At 35.2% G+C, this 19,455-nt stretch overlaps 1 protein-coding gene and 1 long non-coding RNA gene across 2 annotated transcripts; one reads left to right on the forward strand and one right to left on the reverse strand.

The window, feature by feature from the left end:
• Positions 1 to 457: 457 nt before the first annotated feature.
• LOC111877949 (myb family transcription factor EFM) lies at positions 458 to 2,761 on the forward strand. Its single transcript, XM_023874456.3, has 5 exons — positions 458 to 944; positions 1,309 to 1,571; positions 1,676 to 1,997; positions 2,077 to 2,153; positions 2,245 to 2,761. Exons 1-5 carry the CDS (start codon positions 725 to 727, stop codon positions 2,497 to 2,499), a joined length of 1,137 nt encoding a protein of 378 aa, XP_023730224.1. The 5' UTR covers positions 458 to 724; the 3' UTR covers positions 2,500 to 2,761.
• A 2,936-nt stretch (positions 2,762 to 5,697) lies between these two features.
• LOC122198315 (uncharacterized) lies at positions 5,698 to 7,027 on the reverse strand. Its single transcript, XR_006192833.2, has 2 exons — positions 6,166 to 7,027; positions 5,698 to 6,007 (listed from the first exon to the last, which is right to left on the reverse strand). It is a non-coding gene; the product is annotated as an uncharacterized LOC122198315 (long non-coding RNA).
• Between the last annotated feature and the right edge of the window lie 12,428 nt (positions 7,028 to 19,455).

A 19,455-nucleotide genomic window follows, 5' to 3' on the forward strand; every position in this document is an offset into this window, starting at 1 on the left:
AACCACTTGAACCATCGAACCAGTAAGACGACCGGTTCGGTCTCCGGTCCGGTTTTCAAAACCTTGCCTAAAATTGTAACTTTTATATTCAACAAAACCGATATAACAATTTTTGATTAGGTTACTACTAGCGAGTCTATAAGTGTCAAATAAGTATAAATAAGTTCAGCCAACAACAAAAGATGCCAAATGAATCGGAAGTCATGAAAAATATATTTTTAATGCATATAACTTTTTAAAATAACATTATTTGGAAAGTAAATATAAAAATATAAAATTGATATCGACCTAACTTGTACTAGAAAACCAATGAATGATCCGAAAAACCTGGGGTATTTTGGGTATTTCACATGTAATATAAGTTACAACATTAAACCGGGTTAATTCCGTGGATGAAGTAGTGGGTGGGCTAAGATGACATTACGCGACGAACCGAGGGAGTGACAGATACACACACATACACCCCATCTCAAAAATGAAAAACCCATTCATTCTATTTCTCTCAGAATCTTACGTCTCTCTCTCTCTCTCTTCCTCTTTCTCTCTCTCTCTATGTCTAGATTCCAATATTCTTCTTTTTCACAAATTTCTCAGCATATGACATAATTACAAGTATACATAGATCCTCACTCCCTTCACATTCTCTTAGTATCCATTTTGATCATCAGCATCAACAACAAAAAATAATCAAATCGGAACAACACACACAGGGGAGAGATAAAAGATGGGGAGCTTGAATCCGCCTCCTGAGCTGAGTTTGGATTTCAAACCCACTTTTATCCCCAAAACAATCAGTCAATTTCTAGAACAAGTATCCACAATCGCTACGCTATCTGACAAGATATTGAAACTCGATGATTTTGTTACCCGATTAGAAGCCGAAATGCGGAAAATCGATGCCTTCAAACGGGAACTCCCTCTTTGCATGCTCCTCATTAATGATGGTTCGTTTTCTATTTAGGTTTCTCTTCTCACACCTGTGTTTTTGTATCTCTCGCTTGATTTAATGCCATTCGGAAATGGGTTTTTGATTTTCTCTGTATTTACGTACACTAGTTGTTTTTGTTTTCATTTTTACCTGGTGTGAAGTGTGATTATTCTTTTCTAGATGATATTTGGGTATTCCAAGATCTTGATAACAATGCATTTCTTTCTCACCAACTGTTTGACAATTTGATAAGTAAAGCCACAGTCAATCTATTTCATAAGGGGATAATCTCGGATACCGCGGACAAACTGTTTGATAATCTGTTTTGGAAACGATTAACGCTAGTACAAATCAATTTATCTATTGCTTTCTTTTTTCAGCAATCATTACATTGAAAGAGGAGACGATTGTTTTGAAGAAATCATCAAACCCTGAGCCAGTACTTGAAGAATTCATACCCCTCAAGAACACTAGTGATGAAGATGCAAAACTCGAAATCATCAGTAAAGAAAAGTGCGGTGGAGACAAGAAGAATTGGTTGAGCACCACTCAGCTTTGGAACAATCCAAATCCAAATCCAAATCCAAACACAAATCAAACCCAAATTTGGAAACCAAAATCAATTCATCAAATTACCAAAAAGGTAAATTAAAAGGGTACATGATCGATCGTGTATTCGTGTACCATAAGTCGTTTCATAAGCAAATAACTGAAAGCATTCTGAATTATTAATATGTGTGATCGCAGAGAACTGATGAAGAAGATGATGGAATGATCGACGATCCATATCCCACCAAAGCATTTATCCCATATAAGGGAATTTGTGGGTTTACAGTGGTGGAGGAAGATAAGGAGGAATCACCGATTCCAGGGCTCTCTCTTATCACCCCTGGAATCAAGAATCCAATGAGGGGAAACCTTTTGCTTACAAAAACAAATTCCAATTCCAGATTGCTTCCTTGTTCTTCACCAAATGCTCAACAAACATCTAGAAAACAAAGAAGATGCTGGTCAACAGAGCTGCATAGACGATTTGTCAATGCCTTACAGCAACTCGGTGGTTCACAAGGTTAGCCCTTGAAAAATCTTCATCTTTTTTCCCTAATTTTTAATTCAAATTTTAACTGAAATTTTTTAATCTTTTGCAGCTGCAACTCCTAAGCAGATTAGAGAGCTTATGCAAGTCGATGGGCTTACAAATGATGAAGTCAAAAGCCATTTGCAAGTGAGTTTTGATTTATTAAAATTCACATGATAAAGCTCTAAACTTTTTCGCAAATATTAAACTTTTTTTATATTCTTTATGTGAACTGTAGAAATACAGACTTCATACACGAAGACTTCCACCATCTTCTAACAATTCATCTGCAAATCAATCTGGTGTCGTTTTGGGAGGATTATGGATGGGTTCCCAAGATTCATATGTTGAATCGTCAAAGAATAGAATCTCTAATTCCGGTTCCCCTGATGGCCCACTCCTTATCGGCACCACCACCACCACCGGTGACAATAGCGATGGTGAAGATGACAAATCTGAAAACTACTGCTGGAAGGGTCATCATGATGTATAAATCTTGAGATTTTGGAAAAATAAATATAGGTGAGATATTATATATATATATAAAAATATAACTTATACATAAAGAAGGACGAAATTTTGCAGGATTAGTTTCCTTTTTCTTTTTTCTTTTTTCTTTTTTTTCCTATATTAAACTTTTTATAGATTTAAATTGTTGCCATTTTCTTGGATTCTTTGTCCAAGTAGTTTCATGTGAAGCACATCTGTATTTGAGATGAGGAACATGATGATTGGAGTATGCAGTATTTTAAGCATATTTATTATGTCCCTAATATCATTTTCAAGAAATCTTGAATCTTTTGTCTTAAATTTTTATATTTATCTATTAAGTTACTTCCTTTTGGATGATCTATTTTGGATTGAAACTTGATTGAATCAGAATGTCAAGGGTAATGTAATTTTGATGTAGTCTCAAGGGTATTTTTGGTTTTCCATGCAATGAAAACGGATAGTGATTGTGAGAGACAATTTTTGTGGTACTTTTGAAGATGCCTTTTTTAACTTATCACTCAAGACAATTGTCATTGTACGAATATTAATTAATCACACCACGTATACAATGCCGTCGATTTAAAAATAATAACGTTTTGATTGGCAATATATTATTTAATATAAAATTCAATAGTATTTAAATAAATAAAACGTTTCCAGATATTAACAAAATGATTATATTTTTATCAAGATTGTATGAGAATATGAGATAAACTTAACATCAACATCAACTCATATTAGTCAGTAGTTGGTTATTCAACTTTCAACCCCTTTCTTTTAAATAATACTTAAATAAAAATAATAAATTAAACAATTATTTAATGATATATCAGTCGTTGGTTAAATTATATAAATAAGATTAGAAAACAAGCTTATCTTTTTGTCCTAATCGCGGAATCCCTGCCTAAAACTTGCAAGAAAGAATTGTTCAAGATTTGATGAACGCGAGAATCTTTGAATTTATTCAATTCAACCACAAACTGAAAAAACTTATCTATTAATGACTCATTTCTTATTGGGTTATCTTATTCTTCGTGTCTTTGTCAAAATAATTAAAATAAACGCAAGGATCTTTTAATTAGATCTTTTAGTTTTGAAATAGTAATATATTAAGAATTTCGTTTTAAAGTATCAATTATCTGAAATCTATATTATATATTATCATTAAAGTACGTTGATCATGAATATTATATTTTCATTTAGAATGAATAATTGAAATTGTCCCTATGGTTTGAAAAAACTCCGGATTTTGTCTCTATCTTTTGTTTTGCACTCAGACCGTCCCTCTAGTTTGTTTTCGTTTCGTTTTTCGTCCCTGACAGACATGAAAAGACTATAACACCCTTGTTTAATTAATTTTTTATTTATTTATTATATACTAGATGTGAAACCCGTGTATTACACGGGTTGATTAAAAAATATATCAAAGTTTAAAGATTAAGAATTTTTTAAAATAAAATTTCAAAATAAATAGACATATTCTAATGAATAAATAGAATCACTATTAAGAAGATCATCCATAATATCAATGATTATTTTATCATATTCATTAAATTTATTATCATATTCAATGTAATTTAATATATCACATAGATTTATTTTAAGATTCTTTGCATTTATTATCACATTAAATATATTTAACATTTTAGGGAAATCTTCAGAAAAGTCCCAATATTTACAAAAAAGTTACACTTTAGTCCCAAGATTTTTTTTTTGAACAAAAAAGTACTGAAAACCGGCAAAAATTTGCAGTTTGACCCTTTTTGACCGGTTGAAACCGGTACCAAATTAATTTGAGACTATTTCGTAAACTAATCCAAAATGTTGGGACTTTTCTGTTAACAAAAAATATTAGGATTTTTATGTAAACAAAAATATTATGACTTTTCTACAAACAAAACCCTTATTATTATTATTATTATTATTATTAAAAATATAAATAAGAATACTTTTTTTGAACTTGTTATTACTAATATTGTTACTAATACATGTAAATGCATTTAAATGAAAAAAATAATATTAATGACATTGTTTAAGGGTGGAGGTGGAGGAGATGTTCATGCTTTTAGCATTAAAATCATGAATGTTTGCTTGTATATTTTTACTTTGTGTATGGTCATTTCACATTTGTTGTTATTGTTTTCAATTCAGAATAATAATACGTAACAATTTAAAAGAAGTTACATATTTGTAAAATTGTTTATAAATAGTTTAAGCTAGAAGGATTTCTCACTTTGTATATAAAAATGTTTAAGGTAGAAGGATTATTTTCCAAATCCAACAGATCCACTACAAACATCTACATAGGTAGACCATATAAAAATTCAAAAATATTAATTACAATATCTTGTTTAATAAAAAATAATAGGACATCAATACTTTTGAATTTTGATTAATACTTTTGAATTATTCCTATTACTTTTTATTAAAAAAAAATATGGTAATTAATACTTTTGAATTTTGATATAGGTTACCTGTGCATATGTTTATAGTGGATTTGTTGGATTTGAAAAGTAATTCTTCTACTTTAAATAATTTTATATATAAAGTGAGAAACCATACTACCTTAAACTATTAATATGCAACTTCTTTCAAATTGTTAAGTATTAATATTCTGAATTGAAAACAATAATAACAAATATGAAATTACCATATACAAAGTAAAAATATACAAGCAGACATTCACGATTTTAATGCTAAAAGCGTCAACATCTTCTCCACCTCCACCCTTAAACAATGTCATTAAGATTATTTTTTCATTTAATGTATTTATATATATTAGTTACAATATTAATAATAACAAGTTCAAAAAATAGTATTCTTATTTATATTTTAAATAATAATAATAATAATAATAATAATAATAATAATAATAATAATAATAAGGGTTCTGTTTGTAGAAAAATCCTAATATTTTTGTTTACAGAAAAGTCCTAATAATTTTTGTTTACATAAAAGTCCCAATATTTTGGATTAGTTTACGAAATAGTCCCAAATTAATTTGGTACCGGTTTCAACCAGTCAAAAAGGGTCAAACTGCAAATTTTTGCCGGTTTTCAGGACTTTTTTGTTCAAAAAAAAAATCTTGGGACTAAAGTGTAACTTTTCCGTAAATATTGAGACTTTTCTGAAGATTTCCCAATATTTTACATATATAAATTTAGTATTATATGTCATATTAATTGATTTAATTCAAAAAAACCACAAAATGACATATGGATATAAAATTAATCAAAAAGTTTACAAAATTACATGTGACAAATTTAATGAGAAGATGACATTTGGCAAAATGATCTTCATTTATTAAGATAGATTTACAATTTCCTAATTAGAAAAAAAAAAAAAAAAAAAAAAAAAAAAAAAAAAAAAAAAAAACTCTACCTCCATTAACACCACTACCATTCAACACCACCCCCACCATTGTCGTCGACCGACGATACCTGCATATTCCGCCAACATCAAACTTGCAGATTTCGGCGACACCTACATATTCTGGCATCATGTTCTCTCTCCAATGCCACCAAAAAAGCCACATGCAGATTATAGGAAAAAAACAATCTCAAAAGCTTGTGAAAATCGAAATTTCGTCATCAACCAGATTAAAAGTTTGCAACTCTTCTTCAACCCAAAAAAACAAAAAAAACAAAAAGGTAACCCAAATCAAAACCTGAATCAAATTTGCTTCCATTGGTTTCATCAGGAACCAACAAAAATTGGAGCCACCATCACCGGAAACATTAGAACACCACCATCATCGACTCTCTCTTCCCGACGCGTCTCGTTGGAAACCAATTGCGAATACCAAAATAAAAAAACAAACCAAACATTTAGTTTTAGAAATGAAAATCAAAATCAGTTATGTTCTTGTTTGGAATTTCAGAAATCAAATTCAAACCTAGGATCGAAAGCATCTCGAAATCAATTGAGTAGCTAGGGTTCTACACACAAAAGCATCTTGAAATTGCCAACATTTCTATGAAGAGGTTCTAGATGATTAATGTTGACTTCACAATTCAGAGACCAGAGAGAGTGGTTCCCGTAGGCGAATTGTCGTGGTTGGTGGTGATGGTCTAAGGATCTGAAATCGACCATCCCCTCCTCATTCAGGCAGAAATCAAGCAACGATGGAAAAAGGCGATAGTCCAATGCTTTCCGGCAGTCGATGGATGTGATGGTCCGGTGGTCGACCGTGGATTTAGGGTTCTTCAGAGGGGGGAAGATGATATACGAACGTATCGGAAACCAAACGGGTGTGTATAGGTGGGTTGGTCCCACTTTATTTAAATGAACAATAAGTAAATCAAAAAAGAAATTAATAATGGTATTATGGTCATTTTGTAGGTGTGTTAGAAAGAAACATGCAATTTCACCAAACCATATGGATGATTTCATTAATTTGTTCTTTCATATTTATTGTTCTACGTAACATCCAAATATCAGGTATTATTATTTTTAACTCTTAACTTTATCAAAAGTTTCACAATTGGTCCTTTATGGAAAAAGCTTCGCATTTTGGCCGTGCGTTGGGCGTAGCATACTCGCGTGATTCGGGATCGCGGGTGTCCTGCTAGTACGATGGGCGTACGTATGGTACGTCGGGCGTACGTATCCAATAATTAATCCATAAGTTTTAAGGGTTGTTCCCTATTTAAATCACCTTATGCCTCCCTTGGACTATCCTTATCAGCCACCACTCCCTACTCAAATCCTAATCTCGATTCTAAGTTGTTTGTGTGAGTTTGGGAGCTTATTAAGTGATTTTGATGCATATTGTTGAAGAAGGAGGATATAGAAGAAGGATTTGTTGCTTACTAGCTTGTAGATCCAGAAACATTTCCTCATTGTGCATCTTTTTCAGGTATAATGTTTGTACCGTGATAAGTTTCCTTATAGATCTCCATGGATGAGTTATGAGCTTTTTGTCCCCAAGTTTTGACCTTTATAAGTTTGGAGCACTCCATATAATATTAGTTGTCTTTTCATGAATTTTAGGGCTTATAGATTCATAAAAATAGTTGCTTGATCATTTCCTATGGCCCAAGCATGAGTAAAGTAACTTAGGGTGTGATGGAAGTAAAGTTTGTTGCATTGGGCCCTTTCTAGCCATGCAAAGACTTAAAGTCGATGACTTTATGGATTAAGACACCTTAGGATGGTCAGATCTGAAGTTGGGTTAAGTGTATTAACGGTTTAAGACATAAAAGTTGGTGAAGTTGGATCAAACAGTGTACATCAGGCGTACTCCTGGCTACGCCCCACGTAGCCAGTTTCTCCCCCGATTGATCGATGATCGCATAGTACGCCCCACATAAGAAAGAGTACGCCTAGTGTACGCGCTGGGTAGTTGACTTTCTTTGACTTTTGACTTTTGGTCACGATTTAGGGTTTTGGACCAGGAGAATGGCAAAATGGTCTTTTTCCATTAAGGGACTTAGTTGTGGGATTTAGACTCACGAGTGAGTTTTAGACCATAATTATTAATTAGGGTTAATTATTTTGTTGATTAGGCGGAGTCTACTTCCGGCAGTTCGGGTGTGAGATTTACTTGTTGTTAGTATCAGTTGAGTCTCTTCACATATTCTTACATGTGTGGTAGAATAGTTGTATTTATGATGACCAGTTGGGTATACTGTTATTTTTGTATTATGTTGTTATATGTGACTGGGACTGCAGATAGTCTCCAGGGTTGTTGATAATCCATAGGGCGTGTTGTTTCCCACTGGGACTGCTAATAGTCTCCAAGATTGCTGATAACCTATAACTATTTAATTATGATGTGTTGTATGTGGTCTCTACTACCGATAACTCAACTGTTTATTTATGTTATAACTGATGAGCGCTCGGTCTCTACTGCTGATATCTACCGGAGTTGTGTTTTAGAGATCTTTGATGTTGGTTATCCGATAGATCTTACCCCTATTGCGATGGGAGATGTCTGTGTGATCGTGGCTATGGATTGGTTAATCCAGTTTGGGGCTCTGATTAACTGTGAGCGTCAGATGGTGACGGCTCAAGACCCTAGTGGGGGAGTTCTAACTATCTACGGTGAGGGTACTAGTTTGGGATCAACCTTTTATTCTGCCGCTAGGGCAAGATAGAGTTTGCATCATGGGTATATAAGTTATTTGGCATATGTAGTGGATACTTGGGTTAAGGAGAAAGGATCGACTTTCATTTCTGATGTTCCTATGGTACGTGATTTTCTCAATGTTTTTCCCAAGGAATTACTAGGTGTGCCTCCTGTGAGGCAAGGGGAGTTTCAGATCGATCTAATACCGGGTGCGACGTCGATTGCCAAGGTACCATACCGTCTTGCACCTCCTGAGATGCAGGAGTTACCCTCTCAACTGCATGAGCTGTTAGGAAAAGGGTTTATTCCGCCGAGCACCGATCCTTTTCTTTAGAAATAAGGATGGTTCACACCGGATGTGCATCGATTACCGAGAGTTGAACAAGTTGACGGTGAAAAACCGTTACCCGTTGCCGAGGATTGATGATCTTTTTTACCATCTGCAGGGGGCATCTGGGTTTTCCTAGATCCATTTGAGGTCCGGATATCATCAGATGAGGGTGCAAGAGGACGACATACAGAATAAGGCCTTTCAAACTCGCTATGGGCGTTACGAGTTCGTGGTGATTCCTTTTGTGCTCACCAACGCATTTGCAACGTTCATGGATCTCATGAACCGGATGGGCAGGCCTATGTTGGATTGATATGTGATTGTTTTCATCGATGACATTCTAGTCTATTTAAAGACCAGAGAGCAGCACGGATGAGCATTTATGCGAGATTCTTGGGGTTTTGAGGATGGAGAGGCTTTATGCCAAGTTTTGCAAGTGCGAATTCTAGTTGCGTGAGGATCAATTTCTAGGACACCTCGTCAACCAGAATGATATCTTGGTCGACCTAGCCAAGATAGAGGCGGTGATGCAATGGGAAGCGTCGAGGTCTCCATCTACGATTCGAAGTTTCCTCAATTTGGTGGGATATTATCGGAGATTCATTAGAGATTTCTCCAAGATTGTTGTTCCTCTCACCGGGTTGACAAGGAAGGATGTCGTGTTTAGTTAGGGGGCCTGAGCATCATGCATCATTTGAGACTCTCTGCTAAAGACTATGTGAGGCACCGGTACTTGCCCTCCCTGGAGGAATTGAGGATTTTGTGGTCTACTATAATGCATCCATTGCAGGTTTGGGTGTTGTGTTGATGCAAAAGGGGCATGTGATTACATACGTTTCGAGGCAGTTGAAGCCTCACGAAGTGAAGTATCCCACACATGATTTGGAGTTAGGGGAGGTGGTTTCCCCCCTCAAGATTTGGCGCCACTATCTCTATGGTGTTAGGTGTACCATCTACACTGACCATAAGAGTCTGATATATCTTATGGATCAGCCTAACCTGAATATGAGACAAAGGAGGTGGTTATATGTAGTGAAAGACTACGATTGTGAGATTCTATATGGGCAAGGCCAATGTAGTGGCCGACGCCTTGAGCTGGAGGGCGGTTAGTGCCCCGATTTGTGATGTGTGCATGCGGATGAGTGTGATGAACCCAATTTTAGATATTATCAAAGAAGCATAGTCGGAGGCCATAAAAGAAGAAAATCAGAAAAGTGAGCGGGTGATCAACTAGGTTTCAACCTTTGATATTGGCAGCCGAGGGCTTTTGACTCTTCATGGGAGGGTATGGGTACTATATGCAGGTGGGACCCAACGAATTTTGATGGAGGAGACCCACAAGTCGAGATTTTCCATTCATCCAAGGGATACCAAGATGTATCTCGACTTGAAGCATAGTTACTGGTGACCATGTATGAAGAGAGATGTGGCATGGTTTGTAGAGTGATGTTTGACCTGGTGGAAAGGTCAAGGCAAAGCACCAACGCCCTCATGGAAAATTGCAACCCTTAGAGGTTCCCCTATGGAAGTGGGAGCAGATCACCATGGATTTTATTACGAAGTTGCCGAAGACTGCGAGGGGTGTTGACGTTATATGGGTGATAGTGGATCGTTTGACGAAGAGTGCTCACTTTCTATCCATTAGCAAGAGATCTTCTATAGTGAAGTTAGCTGAGATTTATGTTCGAGAGGTGGTGGTTCGGCATGGGATGCCAACTTTGATTGTGTCGGATCGGGATGTACATTTTACTTCCAGGTTCTGGAAGAGGTTTCACGAGGAGTTGGGTACCCGACTACACTTCACTATTGCATATCATCCGCAGACGGACGAGCAAAGTGAGCACACCATTCAGACGCTCGAGGATATGATGCGTGCATGTATCATTGACTTCTTTGGGAGTTGGGACTACTATCTTCCGTGGGCTGAGTTTTCCTATAACAACATCCATCACGCCAGTATCGGCATGCCCCCCTTTGAGCTTCTGTATGGAAGGAGATGTTGGACTCCTATTTGTTGGGGGTGAGGTTGGACAGAGGGTCATGGGGAGCATGGAGGCAGTGCTTAAGACGACCGAGCTTATACAGCAAGTTAGACAGAGATTGCTAATAACTCAGAGCCACCAGAAGAGTTATATGGATTAACAATGATCTGAGTTAGAGTTCCAGGTGGGGGATTTGGTGCTTCTGAAGGTGTCACCCTGGAAGGGTGTCATTCGCTTCAGGAAGCGAGGCAAGTTGGGCCCCATGTTTATTGGCCCTTTCAAAGTTTTGGCCCGTATAGGCAAAGTGGCTTATCGGTTGGAGCTGCCTTAGGAGCTGAGGCAGATTCATGCTACCTTACATGTCTCCCAGTTGAGGAAGTGTATAACTGACGAGACAGTTGTGGTTCCTTTGGAGGACATTCAGGTTTATGATTGCCTGAATTACGTAGAGAAGTCTGTGGCAATTCTGGATCCGTGAGTGAAGACCTTGAGGAACAAGGTAGTCGACTTGGTCAAAGTCAAGTGGCAACACCGGAAAGGCTCAAAGTGGACGTGGGAACCCAAGTCTGAGATGCGCGAGCACTATCCTGAGTTGTTTATTGAGGATGACTTCGAGGGCAAAGTCTGATTCTAGTGAGGGAGAATTGTAACATCTAAATATCAGGTATTATTATTTTTTGCTCTTAACTTTATCAAAAAATTCACTATTGATCCTTTATGGAAAAAGCTTCACATTTTGGTCATACGATGGACATACTTGACGGTACGGGTAGCGTACTCGTGTGGTTCAAGATCGCGGGTGTCCTGCTAATAGGTTGGGCGTATATGTGGTACGTCGGGCGTACTAGCCCGCTCATTAAACCCTAATTTTAAGGGTTTTCCCTATTTAAATCACCTTATGCCTCCTTTGGACTATCCTTATCAGCCACCACTCCCTCCTCAAACCCTAATCCCAAGTCTAAGTTATTTGTGTGAGTGTGAGAGCTTATTAAGTGATTTTTGTGCATATTGTTGAAGAAGGAGGCTAGAAAAGGAGTTGTTGAAGTTGGATCAGGCAGAGTACGTCGCATGTACTCCTGGCTACGCCCCGCGTAACCAGTTCCACCCCTCGATTGATCAGACGGAGTATGCGTCGGACAGTTGACTTTCTTTGACTTTTGACTTTCGGTCAAGATTTAGGGTTTTGGACCATGAGAAGAGAAAAATTGTCTTTTTGCCCTTAAAGGACTAAGTTTTGGGATTTGGACTCGCGGGTGAGTTTTAGACCTTAATTATTAATTAGGGTTAATTATTTCGTTGATTAGGCAGAGTCTAGTTCCGGAAGTTCGGGTGTGAGATTACTTGTCGTCAAGATCAGATGAGTCTCCTCACTTATTCTTACCTGTGTGGTAGAATAGTTGTATTTGTGATGACCAGTTGGGTCTACTGTTATTTTTGTGTTATGATGTTAGGTGTGACCGAGACTGCTGATAGTCTCTAGGATTGCTAATAACCCATAGGGCGTGTTGTTGCCCATTGGGACTACTGATAGTCTCCAGGTGTTTTGATAACTCATAGATGTTTATTTATGATGTGATGTATGTGGTATCTTGGGGAACACTAAGCTTCGTGATTACAGTTGTTGATTTATGTGTTTCAGGTACTTTCGAGGACCGTTGGAAGGCGAAGATTTGATTGTACACACTCGCTGAGAGTTTTGTTACTGGGACAATTTGAGAAACTCTGATATTTTGTGATAATGGTTGTTTTTGATAATTATGTGTTTGATGACTTGGTTTGTGAAACTTAAATTTTTGGTAAATTAAAAATGAAAATTTTGGTTTAAAATTTGAGGTGTTACATTCTAGTTATTTCAAGAACAAAGACATGGATTTTTTTAACGAATTAGTAACAAACACATAGATTAGAAAGCGATTTATATTTGTATGAAGATTTAAACTAATGTGATGCTATTAACATTTAACAATCATTATATCGAGATAGAAGACAAACGAACAATAAGGTATGTTGCTAGCCTGATTTAAATTGTAAAACTAATTCTTTTAATAACTATTTTCATATATTTCAGGGTTGTAACATTACTACACATGACTTGGACTATATTGAGGATCTCTAAGGTCTTTGATGCTAGGAAACCGAAATTATCAAACATAAATGATATGAACACACGATGATTATCGATACACGTTTTTTCGTGTTTTATCACTTTGTGTGAGTAGCTATAAAGCAATTTGTCTTGCAGTGAAACCTTGATTCCTGAATCTTGCGAGGAGGAAACCATGTTAGAATACATACCATATATGCCATTGTCGCGTAAAATATGGTCTTGTAACACCCAAGATTAGGTCATAGTGACCACACAATCATAAGAGGAAGTTTCTACTGTTGAGTACAACCTCGGACCACAAAACCAAAAGGGTAAAGAAAAAATCGACATTGGATGTCTCTAAAAAGGTCATCCACAAACCATCATATCCCCAATCGACTTGTCTAACCTTTTGTTAAAGAACAATGTCACCTCTTCCATATGTCGGTTGGCACATCCTCAAGCCAAAGAAAAGTTTGGAAATACATATACAAGTCGAAGCAAAAGTAGCTCACTGTGTGCATACCTAACTGTGGAAGAAGAAACAATAACTCAATATTTTCTTGAAACGACTTACACTTACACCTCCACTATTCTACTCACAATCTACACCTTTTGTACCAAACAAGACTTGACACTAATACCCCCACAACCCTAAAAATTTAATTTAATTTAGTTGAAATTTAATTTAGTTGAAATTTAATTTAGTGTCACTAAAAATTACAATGTCTAACAAATTCAATCGAACAACAAAGCAATAATGTAATTTAGTGTCACTAAATTACAACGCGTCTTCTTGACACTAATACCCCCACAACCCTAAATTTACCAAAATTAATTCCCTAATCGAATATAACATTATACTAGTCAACATAATCCAAATGTTACCCAAGCTTTGACATGATCATTAACTCAATAAAAGTTGTCCTAAAACCCAAAATATGTTGGTGATTTTATATCAGTAATATTATTTAAGTATAATGGGGTTAATTTTGTTGATCAATGTCACTTTGACAATTATCGAACAAATTAGTATGGCGTGGAGTGCACATTTGTTTGATTTTGTCATTGTTGAAAGTATACTACTATTTAGGGTCGAAGCCCCTAAACTGACGGGGTCCGAGAGAGCGCACCTGGGATCGGGGTCCAAGCGGCGACAACCCCTAGCAATCCGCAGCGGTGTACAATAGATCCGCAGAGCCACTTCTGCGAAACCATTATAGCCACAAAATTTTTCTGTCATTTAGTGGTGTCACGTCATTTTCTCAGTACTGTGCATCGTTTCTCAGAGGATTAAAGGGATCCACAGAGCCCCTTTTGCAGATCTTGTGGTCCTTTTCCAAAACTCAAAATTTCATGGCTAATTCCTTAAAACACCCCCTAACTTTTGGTCATTTCATGACTTTTCGCATGAAAAAATTATCTTCATGATCAGTTCACCAAATTGACACTTTTAGTCCGTCTAGCTTATATTTTCTCAAAAAGACATTTATCAACATTTAAAATTTAGAAACTCTAACTTAAGCTTCTATAAATTAATTGATTACAGCTAAGTCCTTAATACAAGGTTTACCTAGTTAAATTCAAGTTATACACAAGTTTTCCAAACTGAGCACAAATAGTCCCTCTAAACTAATATTTTGAACTAACCTTACCTAAACCTTCTAACAAATTTGAAAATTTTAATTTTATTAATTTTAATTTTTCATACTTTATATAATTTAATTTATTTTTATTCTTTATATGAGTTATGGAAATCCGTATTTTCTATAAATACACCTGGTTTTGTGATCCATTTATAGACTCGGTTTTATGTTAGTTTGTTATATAAAGTATGAAAATTAAAATTAATAAACTTAAAATTTATATAAATACACTCGGTTTTGTGATCCATTTATAGACTCGGTTTTATGTTAGTTTGTGACAGGTGATATGACAGTTTTTGGAAAGGAAGTTGTTTTCTTACAGTTTTAAGACATGAAGTTAGTTTCTGTTATATGATCAATTTCGGATTCATTTTTTGGTACAGATTTCATAACGTCTTTTTCATTCTCCATTCTAGGAAATAGTGAGTTTCATACGATTAGAGATTTTAAGTGTACCCTTGAAATGTTTTAATCAGAAAGTGTTTCACAACTCTCACTGATCCAAGTATATATATACCCTGATTTTCTAACAAAATGTTACCTAAGCTTTGACACAATCATCAACATGTCACAAATTTTTAAAAACCCAAAATGATCGAAGTCAAAAAATGTGTAGCGTATGAGTACCCAAAAAACATACCAAGTTTTACAAAACCATCTCATTTAAATTCTTGGGTGACATCAACACTTGAGCAAACAAATGCTTTTCAAGCAATTCTCATACCTTTCAACAGTGAGAGCATTGGTAAATGAATCTAAAGCATTATCATCTGCGGGAATCTTCAGGGCTACATTCATCTTGTCTTTGTGTATAGTCACTGGGAAACATTAGAGAATGTGAATATGTTTTGTCTTTTAACTGAAAACCAAATTTATATCCAAATAAATCGTATTATAGCTATCGCAACTTACCACCACCATATCTAATACAAAACCAAATTTACTCAAAAGCTTAATTCTTCAAGGACAAAGCTTCCTTCGATGCTTCATTCAAGGTGATCAACTTAGTCTCAGACGTTATTAAAGCAACAATGTATATCAACCTCAAATGCCAAATAATGTTAGCCTCATGATAGTTAAATACATAAACGTAAGTTGATTTAAAACTATTAATGTTTCCAATTATATCAAAGATCATTTTAACATCCTTTGCATCATGTTTTGTTAATTATATAGAAATTCAATTGCCTTTTTAAAATCATTTTCATCTTAGATACTAGGAGATTAGTCATTCGATTCCATTTTCAAGCTATAGTTCCAATGAGTGATTTCTATACTTAGTGGACCTCAAGTTGGGTAGTAAAATCTAATATAAAATTATAATTAAAACATAAATTCACTGTTAAAAATGGTTTAAATAGATCCATAGGTGATCTATATATAAAGTTAGGTAACTGAGATTAGATCACAATAATTTCATGTACAAATCTCATGAAAAAAGAGAAAATTCCTGAAATAACCAAAAGTTATTAGGTGTTTTAAAGGAATTAACCATGAAATTTTGAGTTTTGGAAAATGACCACAAGATATGCAGAGGGAGCTCTGCAGATCCCTTTAATCCTCGGAGGAATGATGCACAGTACTGAATAAATGACGTGGCACCACTAAATGACAAAAAATTTCGTGGCTATAATGGTTCTGCGGAGGTGGCTCTGCGAATCCATTATACACATCAGCGGATCTATAATATCTCTGAGGAATTGGTAGTTGACTGCAATTTTTTCGATTTTACCCAGTTTCGATGGTTCCTCAAAGGATTATAGCGATCTGCAGAGGTGTACAATGGATCTGCTGAGCCACCTCTGGGGAACCATTATAGCCATAATTTTTTTTGTCATTTAGTGGTGCCACGTCATTTCTTCAGTACTGCTCATCGTTCCTCAAAGGATTAAAGGGATCTGCAGAGCCCTTTCTGCGGATCTCGTGGTCCTTTTCCAAAACTCAAAATTTCATGGGTAATTCCTTAAAACACCCCCTAACTTTTTGGTTATTTTATGAATTTTCTCATGAAAAAATTATCTTCATGATCAGTCCACCAAATTGACACTTTTAGTCCATCTAGCTTACATTTTCTCAACAAGACATTTATCAACATTTAAAATTTAGAAACTCTAACTTAAGCTTCTAAAATTTAACTTACAACCGAGTCCTCAATACAAGGTTTACCTAGTTAAATTCAAGTTATACACAAGTTTCCCAAACTGAGCACAAATAGTCCCTCTAAACTAATATTTTGAACTAGCCTTAACTAAACCTTCTAACAAATTTGAAAATTTTAATTTTATTAGTTTTAATTTATTTTCAAACTTTATATAATTTAATTATTTTTTATTTTTTTAGTTTTTTAAAAGTTAAACTATATAAACAGACAAAAAAAATTAGGCAAAAAGCAAGGATGTTAGAATTCCAAATACAAATATTGAAAAGCAACAACAAAGAAAAGAGCATCTATAGATATGTGTTTAACATTATCAAACTTGGAATTTGATGGAAATATTTTGATGTGATTGTCACTTGAAATAAGACGAGTATTGATTTACATTTTCGAACAAACATTATTAGAATGTTTCAGGTTGGAAAGATACTAAAGATTCAACAAGTGTCTGAAGAATCATATGTTGGAGCACATGAAATAAACTTGGAATACTTCAGGTTGAACATGGAGCACTTGCTGTTAACATGGAGCACTTGAAGAAAGCAAGTTGGATCATCATGATCTCAGATAGCACATCTAGATCATATGTGGAGCATCAAGATATTGGTGGATCATTTGGAATATTGATGGCTTATCAGAAACATTGTTGGTTCATCCACAACTCTATGGCTCAACAAGATTTGATGTCTCAACATGAATTCTTGGTGGCTCAACTCAAGTCAATGGATCAACATGATCACATTGATGGCTCAACAAGACTGCTCATGGCACATCATGTACAATGAAGGCACGTCCAAGTACTCAATGGCACATGTAATTCGTTCATGGTCCATCATGAACAAGTAGTCGTACATCTTTAAGTTCAAGACACATTTATACATTCAAGAAACAACTCAACGTGGTCAACAACACTTCTGGAAGTTGATGACATCCAAGAAGACAATTGAGCAACATGATGTTCATGTTGCTCATCATATTTTCAATGTTGATCGTGAAGGCTCAAGAATTATGAAGACTCATAACTTCGATGGAACCCTAACATAATACTAACGGAATTGGAATATTCCATCCATTCTCCGTTAAGTATGGCAAAGGTATCAACTCATGATTAAGTCATGATGACGTGTCAACACCTGATTGGTCAAGCCATGTCATGGACTTTTCCAAAGACTATAAATAGGCCCCTTGGGATCCATTATAAAGTGGCTCTTTCTAGCTCTTTTCTGCTCATTCCAGATCATTCTGCACAACTGCTGCTTAGACTAGTTTTCAGAGAGCCATTTGAGTGTTTTAGCTTATCTATCATTCAAACACTTGTAACTGATTCTTGATGAATATGAGACACTTTTGAATCATTGATATTGAACATATAAAAAATGTTTTCTATTAATTTTATTGATTCACAACTCTTTATTTTCCGCACTACTTGCCACTTGACGATTCTAAAACTCTGTTTCAGTATTTTCAACACTTAGAATATTCTAGTATAGGTTTACTGAATTCTTCTCACTTCTTCAGAATTGATTTTACTCTTTTTTAGAATTTGGGGTTTCTGGGATCATACTTCTTTCTAGTCTCAAGTAAACATTCATGGAGGCTTCAAATTTCCAAACCTTTTAGCTATAATGGAACATTCATTTTCTAGAATCTCGACATCCATATTATCACCATTATCATAGTAATGACTCCCTTGATCATTCTCATTAGATTAATAGTGTATAAACAGACAAATACAAAATAACAATAAATGAAAACATTCCTAACAGTAACTATTTACTAGTATGACTAATACACCCTCTAATTCGGAGGACGAATGCTCAAACTATTACCAAAGTATTCAAAGAGTATCTTTGGTAAACCATATTTGTTATTGTGAAGGCACATGTAAAACACATATATGTCCTTTTGTAACCCATTGATAGACAAAAAGGATATCACTTTGAATATGTTTCATGTGTTGATGTTGGACCAGAATGCAAGAAAGATAAGTGATGTCGCGATTTCATTATTGGGTTTACAACACCCGCTTGTACTCTATTATGCTTAATGTATAACACTTCAAGATACATACTCCCCAAGTTAGATTATTATCAACATACATGAATTTCCTAACTTGCATACATTTGTATACACTTGGTTTTTTCATGTTTTGAAGGTCATATAATCATAAGACCACATCTTTAGATATCATCATATCATAGTTTATGTGTTTTGATCAACATCTTACTTATTCAACTATTTTGCTTTGGGTCGGGGGCCACATTACTAGCAAAAAATCTATAGCTTTTTACATTTATTGATACAACCTATATTATGATGATGACTCACAACCGAGTATGCTATTAACTTGGAGGTTTATCATATCAGTACATTGATTTTTCAACACATCAAACCATACAATGATTTTAATGTATTCACATTTATCTCACCCTCATTTTTAATATCACTAAAAACTTAGTTTCTTTTCACCAACCACTAAATACTCTTCAACAGATCGCAAAAATTTAGGTTTAGTATGATGTTATTTTTTAAGGCACTGCCCTTAGACCTCAATGCAAAATATGCACAAGAGTGAGCAAAATCAAACCCTAAAACACCCCCCCCCCCTCGAAAAAAACCGACGAAATCGAAACCAAACCCTAACCATTGGTTTTGAGTTTATATTTCTTAAAACCGAAAAAACCGGG

The sequence above is a fragment of the Lactuca sativa genome, chromosome 5 (genome assembly GCF_002870075.4).
Source record: "Lactuca sativa cultivar Salinas chromosome 5, Lsat_Salinas_v11, whole genome shotgun sequence".
In the NCBI taxonomy this organism is placed as follows: domain Eukaryota; kingdom Viridiplantae; phylum Streptophyta; class Magnoliopsida; order Asterales; family Asteraceae; genus Lactuca; species Lactuca sativa.